This window comes from Vipera ursinii (genome assembly GCF_947247035.1).
Source record: "Vipera ursinii genome assembly, chromosome: W".
Taxonomy (NCBI): Eukaryota; Metazoa; Chordata; class Lepidosauria; order Squamata; family Viperidae; genus Vipera; species Vipera ursinii.
The window spans coordinates 20,177,987-20,205,579 of NC_139522.1; the positions used below are offsets into that span (position 1 = coordinate 20,177,987).

The following is a 27,593-nucleotide window of genomic DNA, read 5'->3' on the forward strand; positions in this document are numbered from 1 at the left end:
CGTTTTATAAGGTTCCTTCTTTGAGTCTCTGTCTTCAGAGTCTTGTTCAGTCATCTCTACTGTATTTTCCTGAGGAATTTCTTGGAGTGAAATTAAGTTGAAAATGAGTTGATTCATACTCTCAAAGTTATTCTGAATTTCTATGTAGTTTAAAGTCATTGTCCTTTGAAATTGTTGTCGCTCATCACATGTTTTCTTTTGTAAAGTATTCATTGCTTCAGCTGTGTTATCTTTGTTTAAACAGGTGCATTAAAGCTTAAAAGTTGAAAGGGGAAAAAATCCTCATCCACCAGCAGGTGTCAGCATTTGTGCATTTTTCATGTCTTTCTAGTTGTGACTCGTGGACTTCAACTCCCAGAATTCTTGTTTTCTTTCTCTAAAGGGTAAATGTCGCCGCCCAACTGAAAGGGAGGGAGCGAAGTCCCCCTCCCCCTTTCCTTCTTCGGAGATCTCTTATTTTGGGGATTTTCTTCTTCAGGAAAGTAGGTAGGATAGAGAAAATCAGTATTCTTACCCAGATTCAAGCATGCTGTTTATTATTTCGCTTAGTTTAATCGCTTATGACTTCTGTTGCTTCAGCTATGGCTGGACATGGCGTTAGCCAGCCTTTTCTTCAGTTGGTTTCTGGGAGGCTTCTCCTGGACTGTTCGGAGAGACTGCCATCTCTCCTAAGTCCCTGGGATTTCCTTCCTTCATTCTACCCCTTCAGGGTGGATTCTGGCCCCTTAGGGTCACCAACAAAAAGAAATTTCAGCCGGAGGATCCGACATTTCAAATTCTCCAACTGCTCTGCTGAGAAACAGGAACCGGAAGTCTGAAATTTCTTTAGTCCCACTTTTTTTGGGGGGGACTGCACATGGCGGAGGAGGACTGGGAGCTGCAGGAGATGGCTGAAAGAGCCACAGGTTGCCGACCAGTGGATTAGGGTATTGTTTACAATTGTTGTTTGTCTGGTGTTAATCCTAGGTTTTAATCGCTGCTTATTTGCAACCAAGCTCAGAGAGCACCAATGACTACACAATCTGTTATATGGCACAAGAGTTTTTCAAAAGAAAGAAAAGGTTGAAACCTCCTTACTTGCTGGACAGAAAATCTTGAGCAAGCCAAAATTAGCTCTTTGGATCCAAGCTAATATTTCTCATAAGGAACAAAGGTAATAGTTAACTAAGGCCACCCAACCAAACAGAGGAAATATATGAACTTTTTGCTAGTCAGCTAACTAAGGTATGTAGGAAGCACATCACAATAGTAATGGGGGACTTTAATTACCTTGACATCAACTGGGAGACAAACTCTGCACCAAGTGGAAGATCAAACAGATTCTTGACAAACCTAGCAGACAACTTTGTCTCCCAAGGTTGGGAGGGAACTAGGGAATCAGCCATATTGGACTTAATTCTCACTAACAGAGATGAAATGATAGAAGATGTTGTAACCACAGGAAGCTTTGGGGGGGAGTGACCATGCAATATTGGAATTCAACATTATGCAAGCACAAGCAATAGAACACAGTCAAACTAGAGTCTTGGACTTTAAGAGAGCTAATTTCAACAAACTTAGAGAGAGTTTGGGAAGGATTTAATGGATGAGAATCCTCAAGGGGAAAACAACTTAAGAAGCTTGGGAAATTGTGAAAAGTGAGATAATAAAAGCCCAGTCTAGCACAATACCAACAAAGAAGAAAAATAACAGCTCTCAAAAGAAACCAGCATGGCTGCATAAAGAACTCTCTGATGAATTGAAAGACAAAAAGGACAAGTATAAAAAGTGGAAAGAGGGGCAGATAACTAAGGCAGAATATCAGCAAATAGCCTGAGCCTGCAAAGTAGGAGTGAGGAAAGCTAAGGCTCAAAATGAATGAAGGCTTGCAACAAAAGTCAGAAATAACAAAAAAGCTTCTTTCAACATGTAAAAAACAAAAAAAAGTTAATAAAATGATTGGTCCACTAGCGGGAGAAAGTGATAAGAAGGTGACAAGCAACAGGGAGAAAGCAGAACTGCTCAACTCGTTTTTTGCATCTGTATTTACACAAAGGGAAAAACAGTCCAACCTATCAAAAACAGTACCGTAAAAAACAGATTAGAAACACAACTTAAAATAGGCAAGAAATGGTAAGTGAGCACCTGTCCACCCTAGATGAGTTCAAATCACCAGGACCAGATGGACTACACCCCAAGGTTCTCTAGGAACTGGCAGATGTGATCTCAGAACCACTGAACTATATTTTTCAAAGATCATGGAGCACAGGGGAACTACCAGAGGATTGGAAAAGAGCTGATGTAGTTCCCATCTTCAAAAAAGGAAAAAATAGATCCAAGAAACCACAGACCTATCAGCCTGACCTCAATACCTGGGAAGATTCTGGAAAAGATAATCAAACAACGAATCAGTGAACACATAGAGGCAAACAAAGTCATTACCAAAAGCCAACACGGGTTTGTCAAAAACAGATCATGCCAGACAAATCTTATTGCATTCTTTGACCATGTGACAAAATTAGTGGACCAGAGGAATGCTGTGGATATAATTTACTTGGACTTCAGTAAGGCATTTGATAAAGCAGACTACAACCTACTACTTGATAAGGTAGAAAAATATGGGTTAGAGAGCATCACCACCAGATGGATTCATAGCTGGCTGACTGGCTGTACTCAGCATGTGGTCCTCAATGGAACTGCATCTACATGGAGGGAAGTGTGTAGTGGGGTGCCCCAGTGCTCTGTTCTGGGCCCAGTGCTCTTCAACATCTTCAGCAATGATTTGGACGAGGGGATAGATGGGGAACTTATCAAACTTGCAGTCGACATTAAGCTGGCAGGAATAGCCAACACCCCAGAAGATAGGCTTAAGATACAGAAGGATCTTGACAGACTCGAACATTGGGCGCTATCTAATAAAATGAAATTCAATGGTTAAAAAAGTAAGGTTCTACATTTAGGCAAGAAAAACCAAATGCACAGGTATAATATAGGTGGTACCTTGCTCAATAGTAGCAATTGTGAGAGGGATCTTGCAGTCCTAGTGGACAATCACTCAAATATTAGCCAGCAGTGTGCTGCAGCTGCCAAAAAAAGCCAACACAGTGCTAGAGGGATAGAATCAAGATCACATGAAGTGTTAATACTACTTTACAATGCCTTGGTAAGGCCACACTTGGAATACTGCATCCAGCTTTGGTCACCACAATGTAAAAAAGATGTTGAGACTCTAGAAAGAGTACAGAGAAGAGCAACAAAGATGATCAGGGGACTGGAGGCTAAAACATATAAGGAACGGTTGCTGGAATTGGGAATGTCTAGTCTAATAAAGAGAAGGACGAGGGGTAACATGATAGCAGTGTTCCAATATCTCAGGGGCTGCCACAAAGAAGAGGGAGTCACACTATTTTCCAAAGTACCTGAATGCAGGACAAGAAGCAATGGATGGAAACTAACCAAAGAGAGAAGCAACCTAGAACTAAGGAGAAATTTTCTGACAGTCAGAACAATTAACCAGTGGAACAACCTGCCTCCAGAAGCTGTGAATGCTCCAACAATGGAGGTTTTTAAGAGACTGGACAGGCATTTGTCTGAAATGGTATAGGGCACGGGTGTCAAATTTGCCAATTCACGTGACGTGTCACGACCTATCGTGACTTTTTGCATTGCCAGCAATGGGGTGGGCGCAGCTTCGGTATGATGAAACCGCCCTGCAGGCCAGCAGGTTGACACCCCTGGTATAGGGTTTCCTTCCTGAGCAGGGGGTTGGACTAGATAACCTCCAAGGTCCTTTCCAACATTGTTGTTGTTATTATTATTATAGTTATACTTTTAGTTGTTCATCTTTTTCTTTGGCTAGTATGTCAAATTCTAAAGAATTCAGTAAATTTACCACAATGTTTGCTATTGAAAAATGTTATTAGTGGTGTATAAATGCTACGATTCATAACATTGTACTTCCCCTTATCTCCAAATGTTTAATAAAATATAAATATTTAAATTACTGGTTTCAAAATAGAGATTAATGAATGCTTAAGAATACATCCTGTGTCTTGAATTAGGATGAATTAAGATATAAGATTTGTAACACATTATCATGTTTAATTTTTACATAGAAATTAATTAAAATTTTATGTCAATACATTATATTACTAAAATTCAGTATTTGCTAAAGAATACACTGGCTCTGTAGATCTCTTACCTCTCCTAGAAAGAGATTATTCTGTGTTTACTGATTGTCATTATATACACTACTACAATGTAGTGGCCAAAATTATCTGAGATGTTCCTCAGATTCATTTCACTTGCTGCCATCTGATTTTTAACAAATGAATAAAGATGGCCAAATTTAATACACATGTCTCACAAAGTAAAGAAACAAAAGGTTTTCATCTTCACTAGAATACTTTGCATTTTCTTATTGTACAAAGTACACTTCCTGTGCTAGTTTTCCACCTTAGAATACTTACAGAAATCAAGCCGGAATACATTATTTCTTGCTCTGTAATACACTTTTACCAGCCCACTTCTGTATCTTGAAAAGTATGTAAATGTAAGTGCAGTTCTAGGCATCAACGTAACATTACTTCAGAATTCCTCCATGTTTGCTGAAACATTTGGGGTTTCTGGATTTGAATCTTGAGAAATGGCTGCTACTGTGACAATCCTTGGAGATCTAAGAACCTCAGTAACTGAAGGGTCCAATTCACCTGAGGTGACAATAGCAAGGGCTGTTCCTCCACCTTTCTTGTTCTGATGTGTTTTGACATGTTTGGAGAGATGATCACTTCGCATAAATCTTTTAGAACACTCTGGGCATTCAAATCTTTTCTCACCTGTCAAGAAATGTTTGAATTAACAACATGGGCAATTATCTATGTATAATCTATAGTACAGTGCCATGACTTTAACAATTTTTCTTGTATTTCTATTTTGCCTTCCTAAATTATAGCAATTCTGAAGCTTTAATTAATTTCTTATTTTGAATCTTTAATATCCCAATGTGGGGGGGGGGAAGAGGTATCTATTAAAACCAAGTGCTGGTTAAAGATCTCACTGGATTTTCTGAGGGGAAGAAAGGAAAAGTGCTGGGAAAAAGAGAGGATGTGTGGGCTGTTGGGATACGGGGCTAAAGGGTTAGTAGGGAAGGTGTTGTCTCTTGAAAAGATGTTCAATTTAGATGATTATGTTTTTGTCCATCAAATGCAAAGTCTGCCAGTTTTATTAAATTGAGAGTTTACTGTATTAAACATATATTCAACTGATTCTCAGTGAAATAATTGTGTTTATATTTAAAGTGTAGTTAAATACACTGAAGAATTTAATTATACTAAAATACTTGTATACATTTATATGCATACATTTAACAGAAGAGCTTGCTAGACTTGCTTAAGTCCTTTCTTGCTTTTCTTATGAACAATTAAGTAGCTTTATATTTATGCATTTTAAAGTATTTCTATAGAGTTTGTCATATACAACAATGAACACAAGCAAGCATAAATTAAGGACATCCTATATGAACATCAAAACATATAAAATGTCTTCCACATGTACCTTAACTGAAATGAAAGCCACTGAGTGTCTCTTTTTGTAGTGAAAGCATTTTAAAATATAGGCACAACTAACAGAACCAAAGGTTGTATTTTTTGATTGTTGTTCAGATAACTTCTTTAGGAGAAACAGGAATCTTGTGGTACAATATCGAAGGCCTCTAACAATAACTGCAATAGTCGAGCAGATGTATATAGGAGAAGACAATTCAAGGGGATCCTGGTTCATTTATAGCCTTCAAGGTTAATACTACAATTCTGAACCATTAATAATCAGTATCCAGTGTAATTCTTTTAATAATGTAATACTGTATGATAGCACAGGGGTCCCCAACCCCCAGTACACGGACCAGTACTGGTCCACAGCCTGTTAGGAATTAGGCTGCACAAGTGAGCAATGCTTCATCTGTGCATACGCATGAAATCATTCCCCCCCCACTTCCCGGTCCGTGGAAAAATTGTTTCCCCCCAAACCAGTCCCTGGTACAAAAAAGGTTGGGGGACGCTGTGATAGCAGCTAGGTATGCTGTACAGTAACCCTCTTGTTCCATGTTCACTAGCAACAGCTTCTATGCAGTGCATAAGGTAGCACTCAATGGGTAAATTATAATTACACAGACATGAGATTATCAATGCAACCACAACCAGAATACCATTAAAAGTCATAAAATATACTCTTTGCCATCAGAGGTACTTGGGCCTCCGGTAAAATGTTTATTCTATGAGCATCTCCAACTCCATTCCCATTTCTCTAGAGAAAGTTCAATATCTAGAATAGAGAATTATCTATATCCTAGATCAGGGCTTTTCAACCAGTGGTACGGGTACCACCTGTGGTACATTGGCACCTGGCAGGTGGTACACAACCATCCTAGAAAAGTGGTAGTGAGGGAGGGGAATGAGCTGAACCGGTGGCAGCACTGCACAATCCTGAGCAAGAGATGCTGGAGCTGCAGGGCTGTCAGGGCCCAGCAAAAGTGCCAGGATCAGCGCTTCTTCAGGGCTGTCAGGGCTCAGTGGAAGCGCCAGGATCAGTGCCAGACTCCAGCTGGAGCTCGGTGCTGATCCTGGCGCTTCTGAGCCCAGAAGAAGCACCGATCAGCAGGCAGGCAGGTGTCTTGCTTGTCTGTGGCTTGGGGGGCATTTTTTCAGTGCCATTGTAACTTCGAACAGTCACTAAGTGAACTGTTGTAAGTTGAGGACTACCTGTACTTCATCACTTTTTTCCTGTTTTGGGGGGGTCATCAAGTTTTTGACACCTTGCTAGGCGACTGGTGGTACTCAGATGTTGCCATATCCTAAAAGTGGTACAATGGGTGAAAAGGTTGAAAAGCCCTGTCCTAGATCTAGAATTGCCAGTATCTCTATTACCACAACTGTGGTGGCGCAATGGTTAGAATGCAGTATTGCAGGCTAATTCTGCTGACTGCCAGCAGTTCGGTGTTCGAGTCACACTGGCTCAAGGTTGACTCAGCCTTCCATCCTTCCGAGGTTGGCAAAATGCGGCGCCTCAGGGGGTTGGGAGTGGGTGGCACTGTTTTACAGTGGTTCTCCTCCTACCTCCTGGATCGTTCGCAGTCGGTGTTGGCAGGGGGGCAGAGGTCGGCCTCGAGGCCTCTCGTTTGTGGAGTCCCTCAGGGGTCGGTCCTCTCATCCCTTCTGTTCAACATCTATATGAAGCCGCTGGGTGAGATCATTCGTGGTTTTGGGGTGGGGTATCATCAGTACGCTGATGATACCCAGCTTTTTATTTCCACCCCAGATCAACCCGGTGATGCCCTCGACGTTATGTCCCGTTGCCTGGAGGCAGTGAGGGTCTGGATGGGGAGGAACAGCCTTCGTCTAAATCCCGACAAGACCGAGTGGCTGTGCATACCAGCATCTCGGGTTGTCCACTCTATTCCATCTTTATCTATAGGAGGTGAGGTGTTACCCCCTGTAGATAGGGCTCGCAACTTGGGTGTCCTCCTTGACTCACAGCTCAGTTTAGAAGATCATATAGGAGCTGTGACCAGGGGGGCTTTTGCCCAGGTTCGCCTGGTGCGCCAGTTGTGGCCCTATTTGGACCAAGATGCCCTACGCACAGTCACTCATGCACTCGTGACCTCTCGGATAGACTACTGCAACTCTCTCTACATGGAGCTGCCCTTGAATACCACTCGGAGGCTCCAGCTGGTGCAGAATGCGGCCGCGCGAGTTGTGATGGGGGTCTCCCGATACTCCCATGTAACACCTCTGCTCCGCGAGCTGAATTGGCTTCCAGTTGTCTTCCGGGTGAGATTCAAGGTGCTGGTGATGACCTATAAAGCCCTAAATGGCATGGGCCCGGATTATTTACGGGAGTACCTTTTGCCCAGGTTCGCCTGGTGTGCCAGTTGTGGCTCTATTTGGACCGAGATGCCCTACGCACAGTCACTCATGCACTCGTGACCTCTCGGATAGACTACTGCAACTCTCTCTACATGGAGCTGCCCTTGAATACCACTCGGAGGCTCCAGCTGGTGCAGAATGCGGCCGCGCGAGTTGTGATGGGGGTCTCCCGATACTCCCATGTAACACCTCGGCTCCGCGAGCTGAATTGGCTTCCAGTTGTCTTCCGGGTGAGTTTCAAGGTGCTGGTGATGACCTATAAAGCCCTAAATGGCATGGGCCCGGATTATTTACGGGAGTACCTTTTGCCGGTGTTAACTTCCCATCGTCCTGTGCGCTCCCACAGAAAGGGCCTCCTGAGGGAGCCGTCAGTCAGGGAATGTCGACTGGCGGCCCCCAGGGGGAGAGCATTCTCTGTGGGCGCGCCTGCCCTCTGGAATCAGCTCCCTGTTGAGCTCCAGATGGCTCCCGACCTTCGCTCTTTTCGCTGCGACCTGAAGACTTGGCTATTTGAACTTGCCGGCCTGGACTGAGGGACTGGGATTTTAGATTTTAAACTTTAAATTTTAGAACGTGTTTTATTGTTTAGGGCTACTTGGTTTAATTTATTTTAATTTTTGTATATTATGTGTTGTATATAGTGTTTTAATTGCCCTGTACACCACCCTGAATCCTTCAGGAGAGGGGCGGTATATAAATCCAAATAATAAATAAATAAATAAATAAATAAATAAATAAATAAATAAATAAATAAATAAATAAATAAATAAATAAATAAATAAATAAATAAAATGAGGACCCAGATTGTTGGGGGCAATATGCTCACTTTGTAAAACGCTTAGAGAGTGCTGTAAAGCGCTGTGAAGTGGTATATGAGTCTAAGTGCTATTTATTTATTTATTTATTTATTTATTTATTTATTTATTTATTTATTTAATGGGACTTATATGCCGCCCTATCTCCCGAAGGACTCAGGGCAGCTAACAACAGTAAAATACAAGTAAAAATACAAATATTAAAATTTTAACTATATCTATAGCCCCAACTACAACTAATAAAACCTTAAAACCATATTAAAAACCCCTTATCATCAGTCCAGGTTGGCCTGTTGGAAAAGAAATGTCTTAAGGTCACGACGAAAGGACCGGAGGTCTGGGGTCATCCGGAGCTCCAGGGGAAGCTGATTCCACAGGGCACGTGCCTCCACAGAGAAGGCCCTCCCCCTGGGGGTCGCCAGCCGACATTGTCTGGCCAACGGCATCCGGAGGAGGCCCTCTCTGTGTGAGCGCACAGGGCGATGGGAAGTCGTTCCTGGGAACAGACGGTCCTGCAGGTATCCCGGGCCCAAGCCATGTAGGGCTTTAAAGGTAAGAACCAGCACCTTAAATCTTACCCGGAGGGCAACCGGTAACCAATGCAGCTCACGCAGGAGGGGTGTAATATGGGAGTATCGGGATGCTCCCATCACAACCCGCGCTGCCACATTCTGCACCAGCTGAAGTCTCCAGGTGGTCTTCAAGGGCAGCCCCATGTATTGCAGTAATCAACACGGGAGGTAATGAGCACATGAGTGACCGTACGTAAAGTATCTCGGTCCAGATAGGGGCGCAACTGGCGCACCAGGTGAACCTGGGCAAATGCCCCCCTGGCCACGACTCCTATATGATCTTCTAAACTGAGTCGTGCATCCAGGAGGACGCCTAAGTTGCGCGCCCTATCAACGGGAGGTAACACGTCTCCCCCCACAACCAAAGATGGAATATCCTGGACTACACAAGATGCCGATATGTAAAGGCACTCGGTCTTGGCCGGGTTGAGTTGGAGCCTGTTCTTCCCCATCCATGTAGCTATTGCTATTTATGCTAATTAGATTTCACTAAGCTTGTCATTGTGTCCTGATTCAGATATGTCTTACAAACTGAGCTGTATTTCAGAAACACCCTGATGTCATTATTCTCCAAATTGCCTAAGAAATAATAAGAGTAGCATCAGGAATAACATGGTATCATGTGTTTTTCTGCGTAATACAACTGCCAGGGACCAAAAACATTTACTCTTGAGTGACCAACTATGCAAATAGGAGTGCAACCATCATATATTGGTATCTTTTTCCTCATTCACAAGGATGACCAGTCAACAGTGCTAAAAAGCAACTATAATTATTGTTAAAAGGTACCAAGAAAGTAAGCAATAATAACACTTACTATCCCTTAGGAGAAGATACCCATCATAGTGGTGGTGCAGTGGTTAGAATGCAGTATTGCAGGCTAATTCTGCTGACTGCCGATTGTCAGCAATTCTGCAGTTCGATTCTCACTCAGCCTTCCATCCTTCTGTGGTTGGTAAAATGAGGAACCAGATTGTTGCGGGCAATATACTGACTCTGTAAACCACTTAAGAGAGGGCTGTAAACCACTGTGAAGCAGTATATAAGTCTAAGTGTTATTGCTATTGCTATAGTGAGAAAGTCTAATTCAGTCCCATCATAAGATCTTGACTCTAACTGAAGTGGATTCTAAAATACTGGTTTTCACACAATGTTTCCCTGTATTAAGAAATTAATTTGAAATTATGTCTTAAAACCGGGGTCCCCAACCCCCGGGCTGTGGCCCTCTACTGGGCGGTGGCCTATTTGGAATTGGGCCATGTGAGTGGCTGGCCGTTTTAAAATTTGATATACTTTTAAAAGCCAGAACACTAAAATGTAAATGAATTTTATTTTTATATGTTTATACAAACTGTTCACTTACCTGTATGGGTTCGCCTATGTCTCTGCAATTCATCACTCCTTGTAAATCTTTTCCCACAGAAGATCCAATTGCATACAAATGGCCTTTCTCCTGTATGCCAGCGAAGATGTGCCCGGAGATGAGATGTTTTCCCATATACTTTATCACAGCCTTCAATATGGCAGATATGTTGCTTCTTTTTTCCTGGTTCATTGCTGCCTCTATCAAATACAAACTATTAGTTAAAATCAGAACAATTTCAAATAAGGACTATGGTAATAAAAATGTCATTAAAGATATAATAGAAATATATAAGCAAAATAAATACTTTGGCCCTAAGAAACCTGATATTTAATAGTAATTATGGCAATTACCTTCCATCCCCTTCTCTACAATTAGGGCATGTACAAGCAACTCTTCTTAATTTTTTGCCAGGCTGTACTTCTTGATCAGATGCTTGCTGAGCTTGTTGCAGCTGCATTTGAGTTATCTGATCAGGACTAACAGCACCCATTGCTGTATTAGCTATTCCTCCAACTGCTACAGTTATAGGAGCTATGGTTGCTTGCTGTACTTTCACTCCTCCATCCTGTCCTTGTTGACCTGGAAAATAACAAAAATCTTAATTTCTACATTTTAACACAGTAACATACTTTTTGCATCCTGTTTACTACACAACAGATGGAGAAAGACACATTTATCTATCTCATTTATATACCATAGCAATCTGTATAGATTACTGGCAGTTTACAGTAGTCAAACAATACTTAAACTAAGGCAACAATAGAGATGGTGTGCACTCATAATCCCAAAATGTTCTCTTAGAAAGCTATGTTTTTACTAGATTCCAGAAGAATGTCACTAATCTAAAAAAGAAAAAAAAGGAGGGGGGGGGCTGCAAGAAAAAAAAACATTTGCTGTAAGTTGATTCCCTTAATCTCTAGGTAACAAGAAATGGTTAACATTCGGTTGAGTAGGCATGTTACCACAGTGAGTTGATCCATACAGAAGAGTCAGTTCTATACATATACATATTTCAAAAGGAGGGGTGCTAGTCCTTCCAATTTTATTAAACCCAATGTTCTTTACATTAAATATAAAGTTATTAACCACTCAAACATACACTGTGCTAACTATAAATATATAGTAACTGTGCAGCGACAAAATTCAGGAATTCATTATTTGAGGTGGTATATTACTATCTTGGCTGCAGTAATTTCCACACTGCATAGGAAAACCATTGCAAGAAAAGGTGGCTGCAAAAGGTGAATGTAAGGAACAATAAATTAGGATCATAATACATTAGGGTCATAAAACTGGCTGTATTTACAAAAGCAAGCCTTTACAAATATAACAATGTTGCAAATAAAGCAGTGTATATATTTTAGTAATAATTTATGAATAAATGGGACCACATATTTGCAAGGTGAGTCATGAGAATTTTCTGGAAAACCCAACTCATTTCAAGAAATTAAATCAAGTAATATTGCTTCCTAGAAGCATGCCAAACTTTTCTGACTTGATTATTCAAACTAATATAGAAACTCAAGTCAAAAGTACTGAATAGGGTTGACATGTATTTTCTGAATTTAGTGTCAAACTGATTTAAGGTATCAAATTGATTCAACAATTTTATTCAAATTGCTAATTTGCAAAATCTATTTAATCCAGAGACTCAACCGGGTGGCAAGGCGTCGCCGCAGGCAGCCATTCTGGCTGTCAGCCCCGCCGGCTCCGTAGAACCGCCGAAAACAGCGCCGATCAGCTGTTTTGGCGGCTCGGAAGCCCCCTCCTCGGGAGAAGAGGAGGGGGTGAGCGCTCAGGTAGGGGTAGAGCTCTCCGGGGCCGCCAGAGCTAAAAGTTTTGGCGGCTGAAGGATTGAGCCCCCCCGAAGCCTGAGTTTGCTCCGGACTGCGGGGCGCCTCTGCTCTGGGTTTTTTGGAGCAGAGCAGGGCATCAGCAACCATCCCTGCCAGCAAGAGAGAACCTTTGAGAACCTGGATGCAGGCAGAGCGACACAGGAGATCCAGGTGAAAGTGAATTTATGATCTTTAACTCAATGGACTTTGCGGAGTTTGAAAGTGAAAGTGCGTAGCAGGCAATAGTGGGTGAAAATGGCTGCCAAATCCTCTAAAGTTCTTAGAAGCGCGGGGGCTTCTCCGGTGCAGCAGTCTTTGTTACAAGCTTTATTGCCCCCTCCCTCTGCACCTGCACCTGCACCTGTACCAACTTTTACAGTTAAAGACTTGCAGAATGTGTTGCAAGAGGCTATGGAAAAGCAATCACAACAATTAGCTGAGCTTATGGATGAAAAGCTTACAGACCTTCTAGATGAGAAGTTAACAGAAATAAGGGCAGACATCTTACTTGCATTTCAAGGCATGGCTATATGTATAGAGCGCTTGGACGAGAGAGTGGAAGATCTCAGCCAAAATAATATTAGATTAGATGCAAAAATGACAGAGACTGAAAATGTGGTGGAGAAAATTGATAGTGATTTGACCTTGGTACAGTACCATGAGATGGAGTTTGCTGTGAGAATCAGAGGCTTAAAAGAGGATCCTAAAGAAAATTTGAAGAAAATAGTTTCTGAGGCTTTGGAAGGGGTGCTGGGGCGACCAGCAGATGCAATTATGGAAGATATAGACAAAATTTTCCGTGTTAATTCGTGGATTGCAAGACAAAGGAAATTACCCAGAGATGTGGTGGTTTATTTTACAAAGAGAGCAATTAGAAATGAGGTTATTCAAGCCTTTTACAATACTAAATTTGCAATTGCTGAGCAAGAAGTTTTGATTTTAAAAGAGATCCCTCCAAGAATCCTAAGGAGAAGGAAGGAATTTGCCTTTTTGGCACAAGAATTAAGACGATGTGATATTAAGTTCAGATGGGAGATACCAGTGGGTATGGTGGTGATGTATGAAGGCATGAGACATCGTCTTACTACAGTGTTGCAGGCACGTGATTTTTATAGTAATGTTTTAAAAGCAGTCCCCATACCACTTTTAGAATCTACAAAGAAGAATGGTGAGGGAGAGCCTCAACTACGCAGTGAGAATTTACAAGGTGCTGAAGGAACAATGCAGATAGATGAGAAAGCTACAGGAGTGGATCAAATTTCAGTATCATTGGAGGAGGCCAGAGACCAAAGGATGACGCGTGCTGCTTTGAGACGAATGAGACGAGAGCAAGAACAAGACCAGCAGAAAGTCATGATGGCACCTCCAAAACTTACTTATAGTGAAGCTGTGGGAGGAGCGCGACCTAAGAGAGTGCAGGTGATTTTGGAAGAAGCGCTCCAAAAGCTTCGGGTCGCGAAGGATGGCGACAAAGTTTCTAACCTGGAATGTTAATGGCTTAAATTCACCACAGAAGAGAAAGAAAGTTTTTCAAAATTTAAAACAATTTAAGAATGATGTTATTTGTTTACAAGAAACACATATTAGAGTTACAGATCAAAAGTACTTATTAAATTCAAGACTGGGTACACAATTTATTGCCTCTGCAACGGATAAGAAAAATGGAGTGGTTGTTTATGTTAAGAATACCTTGACAGCGGAGTTAATTGAAGCAGATAAACAAGGAAGATATGTTATAATTGAACTGTTAATAGAAGGCAAGAAAACACTTCTGGTTCGATTATATGCTCCTAATCAACAACAAGCAGACTTTTATAGTTTACTACACAGCAAGATTACTCAGTGGGATTATAAATCTTTTATTTTTATGGGAGACTGGAACAGTGTTTTGGATGTACAAATGGACAAGAGTGGTTTTTTTAAAAGTGTTCCAAGTCATGCTAAACTGCCTAAATCCTTTTTTGAAATGAAGGATGATTTGGAACTGCGAGATATTTGGAGAGAAAGAAATCTGCAAGAGAAGGACTATACTTTTTTTTCCGATAGACATCAATCTTTTTCTAGGATTGATTTTATACTAATTACTAATGATTTCTTTTCCAGGATTAAGAAGATTAAGATTTGTCCAAGAACTATGTCTGATCATAGTCCAGTCTGGTTAGAGATAGACAAAGATAATAGAGATAGACGCTCCTGGTGTCTAAATGAGAACCTGTCTAGAAATCAGGAAAATGTGGAAGAATGTAAAAAACAGATGAAGGATTTTTTTAAAATTAATATGCATAAGGGTACTTCTATTGAAATGGTCTGGGATGCTAGTAAAGCTTATATGAGAGGTGTATTAATATATTTGAATAACAAATATAGACGCAATCTGGAATTCAGGAGGAAGGAATTAGAGAATGAAATTAGGGAAAAAGAAAAGGCCTTAATTTTGAATCCATCGTATGTGAAGATTAAAGAGGTAATTAATTTATTAAGGGGACAGTTCGACAAGTTGATGGCTGATCAAGTGGCAATTAACTTACGGTATGCTAGACATAATACTTTTTGCAATGCCAATAAACCAGGTAGATGGTTAGCTTATTTGTTAAGGAAGAAGCAAAGGGCTTCTAATATAGATAGAATAGAATATAAGGGTAAGGTAGTGTATCAGCAGAGTCTTATTAAGAAGACTTTTGTTGATTTTTACTCTAAGTTACATGCTAGAGATAAGATTAGTGAGGCAGATATTGATGTATATTTGATGAATGCTAATATTCCTGTTCTTACACAAGAACAAAAGGAAGAGATGAATCAATTGATAACTGAGGAAGAAATTTTTTCAGCAATTAAACAATTGAAAGTGGGTAAGGGGCCAGGTACGGATGGATTGACTGCTGTGTATTATAAAAATTTACAGTTAGAGATGGTAAAGCCATTAAGGGAATTGTTTCAGACAATTCAAATGGGAGGAGGGGTGCCCCCGTCCTGGAAAACTGCTTTTATTTCTTTGATTCCGAAGGAAGATCAGGATGTCACCCAAGCAAAAAATTATAGGCCAATGTCACTTTTGAATACGGACTACAAGATATTTGCTAAGGTTTTAGCTAACAGATTAATGAGGGTATTGCAACAAGTAAATCATGGTGACCAAACTGGGTTTATAAGTGGTAGACAAATGAAGAACAATGTGAGGCATATAGTTGATTTGTTGGAATTTCTGGAAAGAAACAATCAGATCCCTGCAGCGTTGATCTTTTTGGATGCTGAAAAAGCCTTTGATCAATTGGATTGGCAATTTTTGTTGAAAGTATTAGATAAAATGAATTTTGGGGATAAATTTTTACAACCAATTAGGGCACTATATCAAAAGCAAACAGCCCGTATAATAGTTAATAATAGTTTGACAGAAGTATGTAACATTGAAAAGGGCACAAGGCAGGGGTGCCCGTTGTCACCTTTACTATTTGTTTTAACATTGGAGATATTATTGATTAAAATACGGGATTCGGAAAAATTAGGGGAATTCAAATAAGAGATCAGGATTACAGACTGAGGGCGTTTGCAGATGATCTGGTTGTTACGGTAACTCAGCCTGAAGATTCAGTTGTAGAACTGATGGAGATAATAATGCAATATGGGAAAGTTTCTGGATTCAAGGTTAACATACAAAAAACTAAAATGTTGTCTAAGAATATGACAGTATCACAAAAGGCTGTTTTAGAAGAGCTAATGGGATTTGAAATTGTTAAAAGGGTTAAATATTTGGGGATATATTTGTCACCCTCAAATGTAAAGCTATATAAAAATAATTATGAAAAGTTATGGGGAAAAGTTCAAAAAGAATTGGATAGCTGGAAAAAACTACAATTATCTTTATTGGGAAGAATTGCAGCAGTGAAAATGAATGTTTTGCCGAAATTTTTATTTTTATTTCAAATGATACCTATTCTTTTTTTTTTATTGAAAAGTTTTAAAATACAATTTTCCTTTGAAAAAACCCCCTTCCCCCTCCCTCCTCCCCTCCCTACCTCCCCCCTATCTCCCCCCCTCCCCCTCTCCCTCCTCCCTCCCCTGCCTCCCACCCCTCTACTTCCCCTCCTCCCCCCCTCCCCCCCCCGACTTCCCAGAGCAAAATACAAGGTATATATCTAAAAAGCAATCATAAACAATCATATACTAACAATTATAAACTCTAAAATCCATCACTCTCTAGCTTATATAGAGTAAACCAATCCTTAACAATACTAAATATGTATAAAGAACTAAAATAAAAGAAAACTAGCATCATTCCCATCTATGTTCTTCCACAATTCACTATTACCTAGACATATTCTCACTTACACATCACAAGCACCTATCCCTATTAACCTCTCTAGCCAAAATAGGCTATAATAGATAGTTCTTACACAAATTAACCCGCATTAACCCACAAAACTTTCCTCCTCTTCCTCTGTAGTAAATTGTCCATTAATTCCAAATTGAACATTCTGTTACCATACATATCATCCCAAAACTCTTAAAAACACAACTACCACTTGACTATAAGTATATTGTGGAAGTTCCATAGATTTCTACTGGTCTTATTTTTTAATCTTTTTTGAGCGTTTTAAGGCAGCACGCGTCACCCTCTGTTCTCTAGGATCATCCAAAAGAGTTGCAGCTTGATCTCCTCCTGTACCCTTCTCGTCTATCTGTCCATCTTCATCCTCTTGATGTTCTCCTTCTCCAGATCCCTCTGCAGCTTCCAGAAGTGTTGATGGGGTTGCTTTTAAAACATTGTTGTAAAAATCATGCGCTTGCTTCACAGTACCCAAACAGTACCTTTTGCCATCAAATGATACCTATTCTTAAAAAGGATTTAAATTTGGAGGAATGGCAAAAGGGTATTAATAAATTTGTCTGGGCAGGGAAAAGGCCACGAGTTAAATTTAAGATTATGCAGGATACGCGTGAGAGAGGTGGTCTTAAAATGCTTAATCTTAAACTATACTATGAAGCTGCTGCTTTGTTAGCGATAAGTGATTGGATTAATTTAACACAAGTGAGATTATTAAATCTTGAAGGCCATGATTTGTTATTTGGTTGGCATGCATATTTATTGTATGATAAGAAGGTGGATAATGTGTTCAAGGTACATATTTTAAGACATGCTCTGTTGCGAGTTTGGAAAAAGTATAGACATAAGTTAAATTATAAGATACCTATATGGGCAATACCGAAACACGCAATAGAAAATATAAGTGTTGGGTTTAAACATGATGTGACTACATATAAGGAAATTTTAAGTTTGGAAAGGAATGTATGGCATTTGAAGCCGTATAATATCTTAAGAGAAGAAAAGATTGTACAAACTTGGTTTCAGTATGGGCAATTACAGGCCAGGTGGAAAGAAGACCAGAAAATTGGTTTTTCAATGACTGATGAAAATTTGTTAAAGCAAATTAGAGATCAAGGTCAAGCACATATTAAAAGGATATATCTTGCATTGATAGAAATTGACTCAGAAACAGAACTTGTTAAAGACTGTATGATAAAGTGGGCTCAGAAGTCATTACAATGGATACTTGGGAAAAGATTTGGGTAAGAAATGTAAAATTTACGCAAGCTCAAAACTTAAGAGAGAACTTTTATAAAATGTTTTATAGGTGGCACTTAGATCCTAAAAAATTAGCAAGTATGTATCCGAACTGCCAGCCTAAATGTTGGAGGTGTGGTGGTGAAGATGCAACGTATTTTCATATATGGTAGACCTGTAAAAAGGTTAAAGCTTTTTGGATTAAAATCTGGTGGAACATGCAAAAGATATTTAAGAAAAGGATAAAGTTTTGTCCGCAATTTTTTTTATTGGGCATTATTACTGATACTACTGTTGTGGACACTAAGTTGATGTTGAATTTAATTACGGCAGCAAGACTTTTAGTAGGGCAATATTGGAAGAAGGAAGAACTGCCGACTACAGAAGAATGGACTTTAAAAGTTTCCAACCTGGCGGAAATGGCAAAGATCTCAGCGTACTTGAAAGACCATTCGCAACAGAGATATATTGTGGAGTGGAAAAAATGGATTGATTATATCCAGAATAAATATGGGACTAAAAAGTTTCATCTAGCATTTGAATAAGTATTGATGTGATATTTATATTGGTTGTAGTTATTTTATAAGAGTTAAAGTGCGATAGATTTAATAGTTTATTGTTGTTTGCATAAGGTAGATTATGATTGTTTGTATTTTTATACCCTGTATTTAGCTCTGGGAAGTCGGGGAGGGGGGAGGGGGAAGGGAGGGAGGTGTTGGGGAGGGTTGGGGAGAGGGGAGGGGGTTGGGAGGGGTTTTGTTTTGTTAAAAAAAATGTATTGTAAAACTTTTCAATAAAAAAAAATCCAGAGACTCAACCGAATTCCTTTAAAACCAAAATTTCTCACTCTTCTTGTGGTTTTTTCCCCCCATTGAGTAAATTCTTTAAAGGTCAAACAACGTTCATTGTCTCCTAAAATAGGCACAGCAGAGCAGGATGTATCAATATACAAACAAATCAGCTTTAAAAACGCTCCACATTTACTACAAGAATGGCAAGGATTCTTAGCCATTATTTTCCACCTTGAATACAAGGTATGTATGTTACCAAACTTTTAGCAAAATGTAAGAGTTACATACTGCAGCAAGTTTAGTATACTGTCAAAATAGAAAAAGCTGCTTGTAAAAAAACCTAATAGTTCTCAGGCACAATTCATATTTCTGGTTCTGGCCAATAAAGCCTTGAATAGCTTTAAACCAAGCCATCTCACCCCTTCATGGATTACTGCCTTGTCGTGGTGAAGGGACTTGCGTAATTCAATGAAGCTATGAGCTATGCCATGCAGGGCCACCCAAGACGGAAAGGTCATAGCAGAGAGTTCTGACAAAACGTGATCCACTGGAGAAGGAAATGGCAACCCACTCCAGTATCTTTGCCATGAAAACCCTATGGACAGTGCCAAAAGGCAAAACGATATGATGCTGGAAGATGAGCCCTTCAGGTCGGAAGGCGTCCAATATGCTACTGGGGAAGAGCAGAGGGCTAGTACTAGTAGCACCAGAAAGAATAAAGCGACTGGGCCAAAGCCGAAAGGACGCTCAGCTGTGGATGTGTCTGGTGGTGAAAGGAAAGTCCGATGCTGTAAAGATTTTTTCTCCATAGGAACCTGGAATGTAAGATCCATGAATCAAGGAAAGCTGGACGTGGTCAAACAAGAGATGACAAGACTGAACATCGACATCTTAGGTATCAGCAAACTAAAATGGACAGGAATGGGTGAATTTAATTCAGATGACCATCAGGTATACTACTGCGGGCAAGAATCCCTCAGAAGGGGGACTTCCGGGTGGCTCTCCAGTGTCGCAGACGGTCGGAATTGACCGCCGGCCCTTCGTTTCTGTTTAAACCACAGAGCAGCTGACAATCAGCTGCTCCACAGTGTGAAAACCCCACTCCTTGGGTGAAGAGGGGAGGGGGAGTTCCCAGGTAGGGGTAGAGCCCCCTTAGAGCCCCAGAACATTTGTTCTGGGGCTTGAATGGTGAGGGCTCCCCGAAAGCCTGGGAATCTCCGGAGCGGAGGACTCTTCTGCTGTTAGCAGAACAAGACGCTGAATCCACTCCTGCCGGATTTGATTGACATCTAGAAACATTGTTGCAGCAGAGTGGAGACAGGAGCCGTATAAACAGCAAGTACAAGGCTTTAACCCTCGAAAAACAATTCTTCTTTCGTCTTGCTTATTATTTGGAAAAGAAAGGGAAAATGGTGTCTGAGTGAAGAGGGAAGAGAGGGGGGAAGAACTTTTTTTCCTTTTTTATAAGAGGTGAAGGGGTTTTTTCTTTTTTCTTTCCCCTCTCTCACTTTTTTTTATAGTGAAAGTGTTTGCTGGGAGATTGAGGAGGAACTGGACTTTAAATTTGCTCTGCCTGAACTTACAAGATTTGGTTTTAGTTGTTAAAGGAGAAGAAAAGTGAAAGTGTGATAAGTGGCTATAAAATGGCTTCTAAGCCTCCTAGAATCCCTGTTACTAAAAGTGCAGAGACATCGCCTGTTCAGCAATCTGGACTGCAGTCTTTGACATCATCCCCTGCAGCTTCTCCACCTGTAACGTTAAAGGACTTGCAAGATGCTTTAAAAGTGGCCTTAGCCACTCAGTATGAAAAAATAACTGAAAAAATAACTGAACAGGTGGCTGAGCTTATAGAGGATAAGAACAAGGAAATGCGGGAGGACATTCTCTTAGCACTTCAGGGGCTGGCAGGATGTATTGAGACTCTGAATGAACGGGTGGAAGAAGTGAAACAAAATAATTTGATGCTGGAGGCTAAAATGGGTGAAGCTGAATTTAAAATGGATAAAATGGATGAAGAGGTTCTGATGATACAGTACAGAGATATGGAGTTTGCCCTGAGGATCAGAGGTTTGAAAGAGAACTCTCAGGAGAATTTGCAAGACTTGCTGGTGGATGCTCTGGCACCTATTTTGGGGTTTAAACCTGAAGAATTTTTTGGGGAGATAGATAAAGTCTTCAGAGTTAACTCTTGGATTGCCAGGCAGAGGAAATTGCCAAGAGATGTGGTAGTGTACTTTACGAAGAGGAGGATAAGAAATGAGATTATCCAAATTTTTAATAATAAGAGATTTACAATTGCTGGTCAAGAGGTGTTGATTCTGAAAGAGATTCCCCCAAAAGTTTTGAGAAAAAGGAAAGAATTTGCTTTTTTGGCAGAAGAATTGAAAAAACAGCAGCTTCAGTTCAGATGGGAGATACCAATGGGGATTGTGGTGAATTTTGCTGGAATAAGATATCGTCTTAATACAGTTTTGAAGGCACGAGATTTTTATACTAATGTATTGAAAGCAGGTTCACCGCCCTCTACAGAAGATAAAGAAGGAAAGGATGAAGGAGAACAACAGTTACAAGAAAAACAGCAATCTTCAGAAATTGTGCAACCCTTGGCTTTAGTAGAAGAAACTTCGACTCAAAGAATAACACGGGCTGCATCTAGACGTAAGGCACAACAACAACAATGGCAACAGGATCAATGTTTAATGATTACAACTCAAGAATCAAGTGAAGCAGTGGAAGGAGCGAGGCCGAAGAGGCAGATTTCTGAAGATCTTCAGGCGGCGCTCTGGAGGCTTCAAGTCACAAAGGATGGCAACAAAATTCCTGACTTGGAATGTTAATGGTTTGAATTCACCACAAAAGAGGAAGAAAATATTTCAGTATTTGAAACATTTTAAAAATGATGTTGTATGTTTGCAAGAGACGCATATTCGGGTATCTGATCAGAAATATTAGATTAATTTGAGACTGGGTACACAATTTATTGCATCTGCTCCAGAGAAGAAAAATGGTGTAGTAATATATGTGAAGAAGGGTTTGATAGCCAAATTAATAGAAGCAGATATACAGGGAAGATATATTTTTATTGAACTTTTGATTGAAGGGAAGAAAATACTTTTAATTGGAATATATGCTCCTAATCAACAAGAAGAATTTTATAAATTGCTACATAACAAAATAATTCAATGGGATTACAAATCTTGTATTTTAATGGGAGATTGGAATGGTGTGATGGACACGCAGAAGGATAAGAAAGGATTTTTTAAAAATACTCCTAATCATGCTAGATTGCCTAGATCTTTTTTTGATTTGAAAGATGATTTGGAATTGAGAGATATTTGAAGAGAAAGAAACGCGGATGAAAAGGATTTTACTTTTTTTTCTGACAGACATAAATCTTTTTCGAGGATTGATTTTATATTGATTACTAATGATTTTTTTTCTAGGATTAAGAAGATCAAGATATGTCCAAGAACGTTATCGGACCATAGTCCAGTTTGGATGGAATTGGATATGGGTAACAGTGATAGAAGATCATGGAGATTAAATGAAAATTTATTTAGATATGTAGAAAATGTGGAAGAATGTAAAAAGCAGATGAAAGAATTTTTTATTATGAATATGCACAAAGGCACCTCTATTGAAATGGTATGGGTTGCAAGTTTTTTTTTATTCCCATTTATATCCCGCCCTTCTCTGAAGACTCAGGGCGGCTTACAATCTAAGAAGCACAAATCAATGTGCTTAGCAATAGCCTTCATTCTATGTATATGCCTGCTTATTAGGGCTTTTGCCCCACCCCAGCGGCATTTTTACAAAGTCAGCTTATTTCCCCCAACAATCTGGGTCCTCATTTTACCTACCTCGGAAGGATGGAAGGCTGAGTCAACCTTGAGCCTGGTGGGACTCAAAACCTGCACTAATTGCAGGCAGCTGGTGTTACTTAAGGAGGCATTAGCCCACTGCTCCACCAAGGCTCTTACATGAGAGGTGTCTTGTTATATTTGAATAATAAATATAGACGTAGAATGGAATTTAAGCATAAAAAAATAGAGGAGGAAATAAAGAGGAAAGAGAAAGCTTTTACTATGGATCCATCTGATAAGAGGTTAAAAGAATCAATTAATTTGTTAAGAAGTCAGTTTGATATGTTAATGGCGGACCAGGTGGCAACTAATTTAAGATATGCTAAACATCACATTTTTAATAATGCAAATAAACCTGGTAGGTGGTTAGCTTATTTATTAAGGAAAAAAACAAAGATCTCATCATATAGATAAGATAGAATATAGGGGTAAAGAAGTATTTCAGCAAAATCTTATTAAAAAGGCCTTTGTTGAATTTTATTCTAAGCTGTATTCAAGGGATAAAAGTCAAGGTTTAGATATAGATAGTTATCTGCAAGGAGTGAAGATTCCGGCGCTCACACAAGAGTAACGGGAAGAGATGAATCAATTGATAACCTCTGAAGAAATTATTCTAGCAATTAAACAATTAAAAGTAGGAAAGGCACCTGGGACAGATGGATTGACTGCTACTTATTATAAAAATTTACAATTAGACATGGTGGAACCTTTAAAATAATTGTTTAGAATAATTCAATCCGGAGGGGAGGTACCTCCATCATGGAAAACAGCGTTTATAACGCTGATTCCAAAAGAAGATCAAGATCCTGTACAAACTAAAAATTATAGACCTATATTGTTGTTAAATACTGATTACAAGATATTTGCAAAAATTTTAGCAAATAGATTGATGAAGGTTATGCAACAAATGATTTATACTGATCAAACAGGATTCATAAGCGGTAGGCAAATGAAAAATAACATGAGACACATTGTAAATGTATTAGAATATTTAGAAAGAAATAACCAAGTCTCTGCAGCGCTGATTTTCTTGGACGCTGAAAAAGCTTTTGATCAATTGAATTGGCAATTCTTATTTAAGGTGTTAGAGAAGATGCAGTTTGGGGATAAGTTTCTACAACCTATTAGGGCTATATATCAAAAACAAACAGCACAAATAATAATTAATGGTAGCTTATCAGAAGTTTGTAAAATTGAAAAGGGTACGAGACAGGGATGTCCATTATAACCATTGTTGTTTGTTTTAACAATGGAAATATTATTGATTAAAATACGTGACTCAAAGAAAATACAGGGAATTAAAATTAGAGTTCAAGATTATAGATTGAGGGCATTTGCAGATGACTTGGTTATTACTTTAAGTCAACCAATTCAATCTGTTTTGGATTTAATGGAAATAATTTTACAATATGGACAGGTTTCTGGATTTAAGGTAAATAGATAAAAAACCAAGATATTGTCTTAAAATATGACCATAGAACAAAAGGTAGCTTTAGAAAAATTAACGGGATTTGAAATAGTTAAAAAGGTTAAATATTTGGGGGTATATCTTTCAGCTTCAAATACTAAACTATACAAGAATAATTATGAATTTTTATGGTCAAAAATACAAAAAGAGCTTGATAGTTGGAGAAAATTACAACTGTCTTTATTGGGAAGAATTGCAGCTGTGAAAATGAATGTTTTACCTAAATTTTTATTTTTATTTCAAATGATACCTATACTCAAAAAAGATTCAAATTTGGAGGAATGGCAGAGAGGTATTAATAAATTTATTTGGGCAGGGAAGAGACCGAGAGTTAAATTTAAGATAATGCAAGATGTACGTGAAAGAGGCGGTCTCAAAGTGCCCAATCTTAAATTATATTATGAGGCGGCAGCATTATCGTCAATTAGTTATTGGTTTAATTTAACACAAAGGAGTTTATTGAATATTGAAGGGTGTGATTTGTTATATGGATGGCATGCTTATTTATTGTATGATAAAAAAGTGGAGAAAGTTTTTAAAACACATATATTAAGGTCTGCCTTGTTGAGAGTTTGGAAAAGATATCGATATAAGTTGAATTATAAAATTCCTATTTGGGCAATACCTAAAGATGCAATAGAAAATATTAACGTGGGATTTAAACATGATGTGATAACATATAAAGAAATCCTTAGTTTGGAAAAGAATGAATGGCAATTGAAGTCGTTCAATAATTTAAAAGAAGAAAAAATAGTACAAACTTGGTTTCAGTATGGGCAGTTACAGGCTAGATGGAAAGAAGATCAGAAAATTGGTATTTCAATATCAGATGGGAATTTGGTAAAGCAAATTATAGTTTATAGTTTATAGTTTTATTTAATTTATATACCGCCCTTCTCCTTGGTGGGGACTCAGGGCGGTTCACAGGGCATATATAAAAAAGACAATACAAAAATTAAAAAAAAAGATTAAACCCATGCCCAGTTAAAAACAGTGAACAAGTCTAAAACAACTATTAAAACCCATCCCCATCAGGCCAGACCAGCTATTTCGAATAGGTGGGTCTTCAGGTCACGACGGAAAGTTCGGAGGTCTGGTGCCATCCGGAGCTCCACCGGCAGTTGGTTCCATAATGCCGGAGCGCCCACAGAGAAGGCTCTCCCCCTGGGGGTCACCAGTCGGCATTCCCTGACTGGCGGCACCCTGAGGAGGCCCTCTCTGTGGGAACGCACAGGGCGGAGGGGAGTTGACGCCGGCAGCAGGTGGTCCCTGAGGTATCCCGGACCCATGCCATGTAGGGACTTAAAGATCGTTACCAAAACCTTGAACCTCACCCGAAAGACAACTGGTAACCAATGCAGCTCGCGGAGCAAAGGTGTAACATGGGAGTACCGGGAAACTCCCAAGACAACTCTCGCGGCCGCATTCTGTACCAGTTGGAGCCTCCGAGTGGTCTTCAAGGGAAGCCCCATGTAGAGAGCATTACAGTAGTCAAGGCGAGAGGTCACGAGCGCATGAGTGACCGTACACAGGGCATCCCGGTTCAGATAGGGCCGCAACTGGCGCACCAGGCGAACCTGGGCGAAAGCCCCCCTAGTCACGGCCACTATATGATCTTCCAGGGTAAGCCGTGAATCTAGGAGGACTCCCAAGTTGCGAGCCCTATCCACGGGGGGTAAGAGCTCACCCCCCATAGAAAGAGATGGAACATTTTGAATGTCCCGGGATGCCGGAATGTACAGCCACTCAGTCTTGTCAGGGTTGAGTTGAAGTCTGTTCCTCCCCATCCAGACCCGAACCGCCTCCAGGCAACGGGACATTAGAGATCAAAGTCGAGCTCATATAAGAAGGATATATAATGCATTGATAGAAATTGACTCAGAAGAGGAACTGGTTAAGGATTGTATGATAAAATGGGCCCAGAACTTTCAAGAACCAATAATAATGGATACTTGGGAGAAAATATGGGTTAGGAATGTTAAATTCACACAGGCACAAAATCTAAGGGAGAATTTTTACAAAATGTTTTATAGATGTCATTTGGATCCCAAAAAATTAGCATGTATGTATCCCAATTGTCAGCCAAAATGTTGGAGATGTGGTTGTGATGATGCAACGTATTATCATGTATGGTGGACTTGTAAAAAAGTTAAAGCTTTTTGGATTAAAATTTGGTGGAACATCCAGAAGATTTTTAAGAAAAAGATAAGATTTTTACCACAATTGTTTTTGTTGGGTGTTATCACTGATTGTATTGTTATAGAAACTAAATTGATGTTGAATTTAATAACAGCTGCAAAACTTTTGGTAGCGCAATATTGGAAGAATGAAGACCTGCCAACAATTGAAGATTGGACTTTGAAAGTTTCGAACTTGGCAGAAATGGCTAAAATCTCGGCATATGTGAAAGATCACTCGCAACAGAGATATATAGTGGAATGGAGAAGATGGATTGATTTTATTCAGAACAAATATGGGACTACAAAGTATTATTTAGCATTTGAATAATTATTAGTTATTATAATTAGAGGCTATATTATTTTTCTTTTCTATGGCTAAGGAGAGTTAAAGTGCGATAGGGTTTAAAGAGTAATTATAGTAATTACAATATTTTAGAGTAAGATTGTATGATGTAATATTTATTTTTATTTATTTTATTTTAATTCCATTTATATCCCGCCCTTCTCCGAAGACTCAGGGCGGCTTACAAGCTTAGCAGTAGCCTTCATTCTATGTATATGCCTGCTTATTAGGGCTTTCACACACACCCCAAGCGGCATTATTACAAAGTCAAATACCCTGTATTTGGCTCTGGGAAGTCGGGGTGTGTGTGTTGGGATGGGAGGGATGGGGAGAGGGGTGGGGTAGATGGGGTATATGTTTCAAAAATGTATTTTAAAACTTTTCAATAAAAAAAAGAATCCCTCAGAAGAAATGGAGTAGCCTTCATAGTCAATAAAAGAGTAGGAAAAGCAATACTGGGATACAATCCTCAAAATGACAGAATGATCTCAGTTCGAATCCAAGGCAAACCATTCAATATCACAGTAGTCCACGTCTAGGCCCCAACCACCAGTGCTGAAGAAGATGAAATTGACCAGTTCTATGAAGCCCTACAGCACCTTATAGAACTAACACCAAAAAATGATGTCCTTATCATCATGGGGGATTGGAATGCTAAACTAGGAAGACAAAAGATAACTGGAATAACAGGTAAGTTTGGCCTTGGAGTACAAAATGAAGCAGGGCACAGGCTGATAGAATTTTGTCAAGAGAATACGACGGTCATAGCAAACACTCTTTTCCAAAAACCCAAGAGACGGCTCTACACATGGACATCACCAGACGGTCAACACAGAAATCAGATTGACTATATGCTCTGCAGCCAAAGATGGAGAAGCTCTATACAGTCAGTAAAAACAAGA

The 27,593-nt window shown here is 39.6% G+C and overlaps 1 protein-coding gene across 1 annotated transcript in view; it reads right to left on the bottom strand.

Moving 5' to 3' along the window:
* Positions 1–4,097: 4,097 nt before the first annotated feature.
* The window catches only part of LOC310648237 (transcription factor Sp4-like), a 136,113-nt gene continuing 112,617 nt past the window's right edge, over positions 4,098–27,593 (bottom strand). Inside the window, exons 3-5 of the mRNA XM_083375985.1 lie at positions 11,002–11,230; positions 10,649–10,848; positions 4,098–4,814 (exon numbers count right to left, since the gene is read on the bottom strand). Coding sequence (XP_083232111.1) covers positions 4,567–4,814; positions 10,649–10,848; positions 11,002–11,230 — 677 coding nt within the window. The 3' untranslated portion in view covers positions 4,098–4,566. The remainder of the gene's footprint in view (positions 4,815–10,648; positions 10,849–11,001; positions 11,231–27,593) is intronic.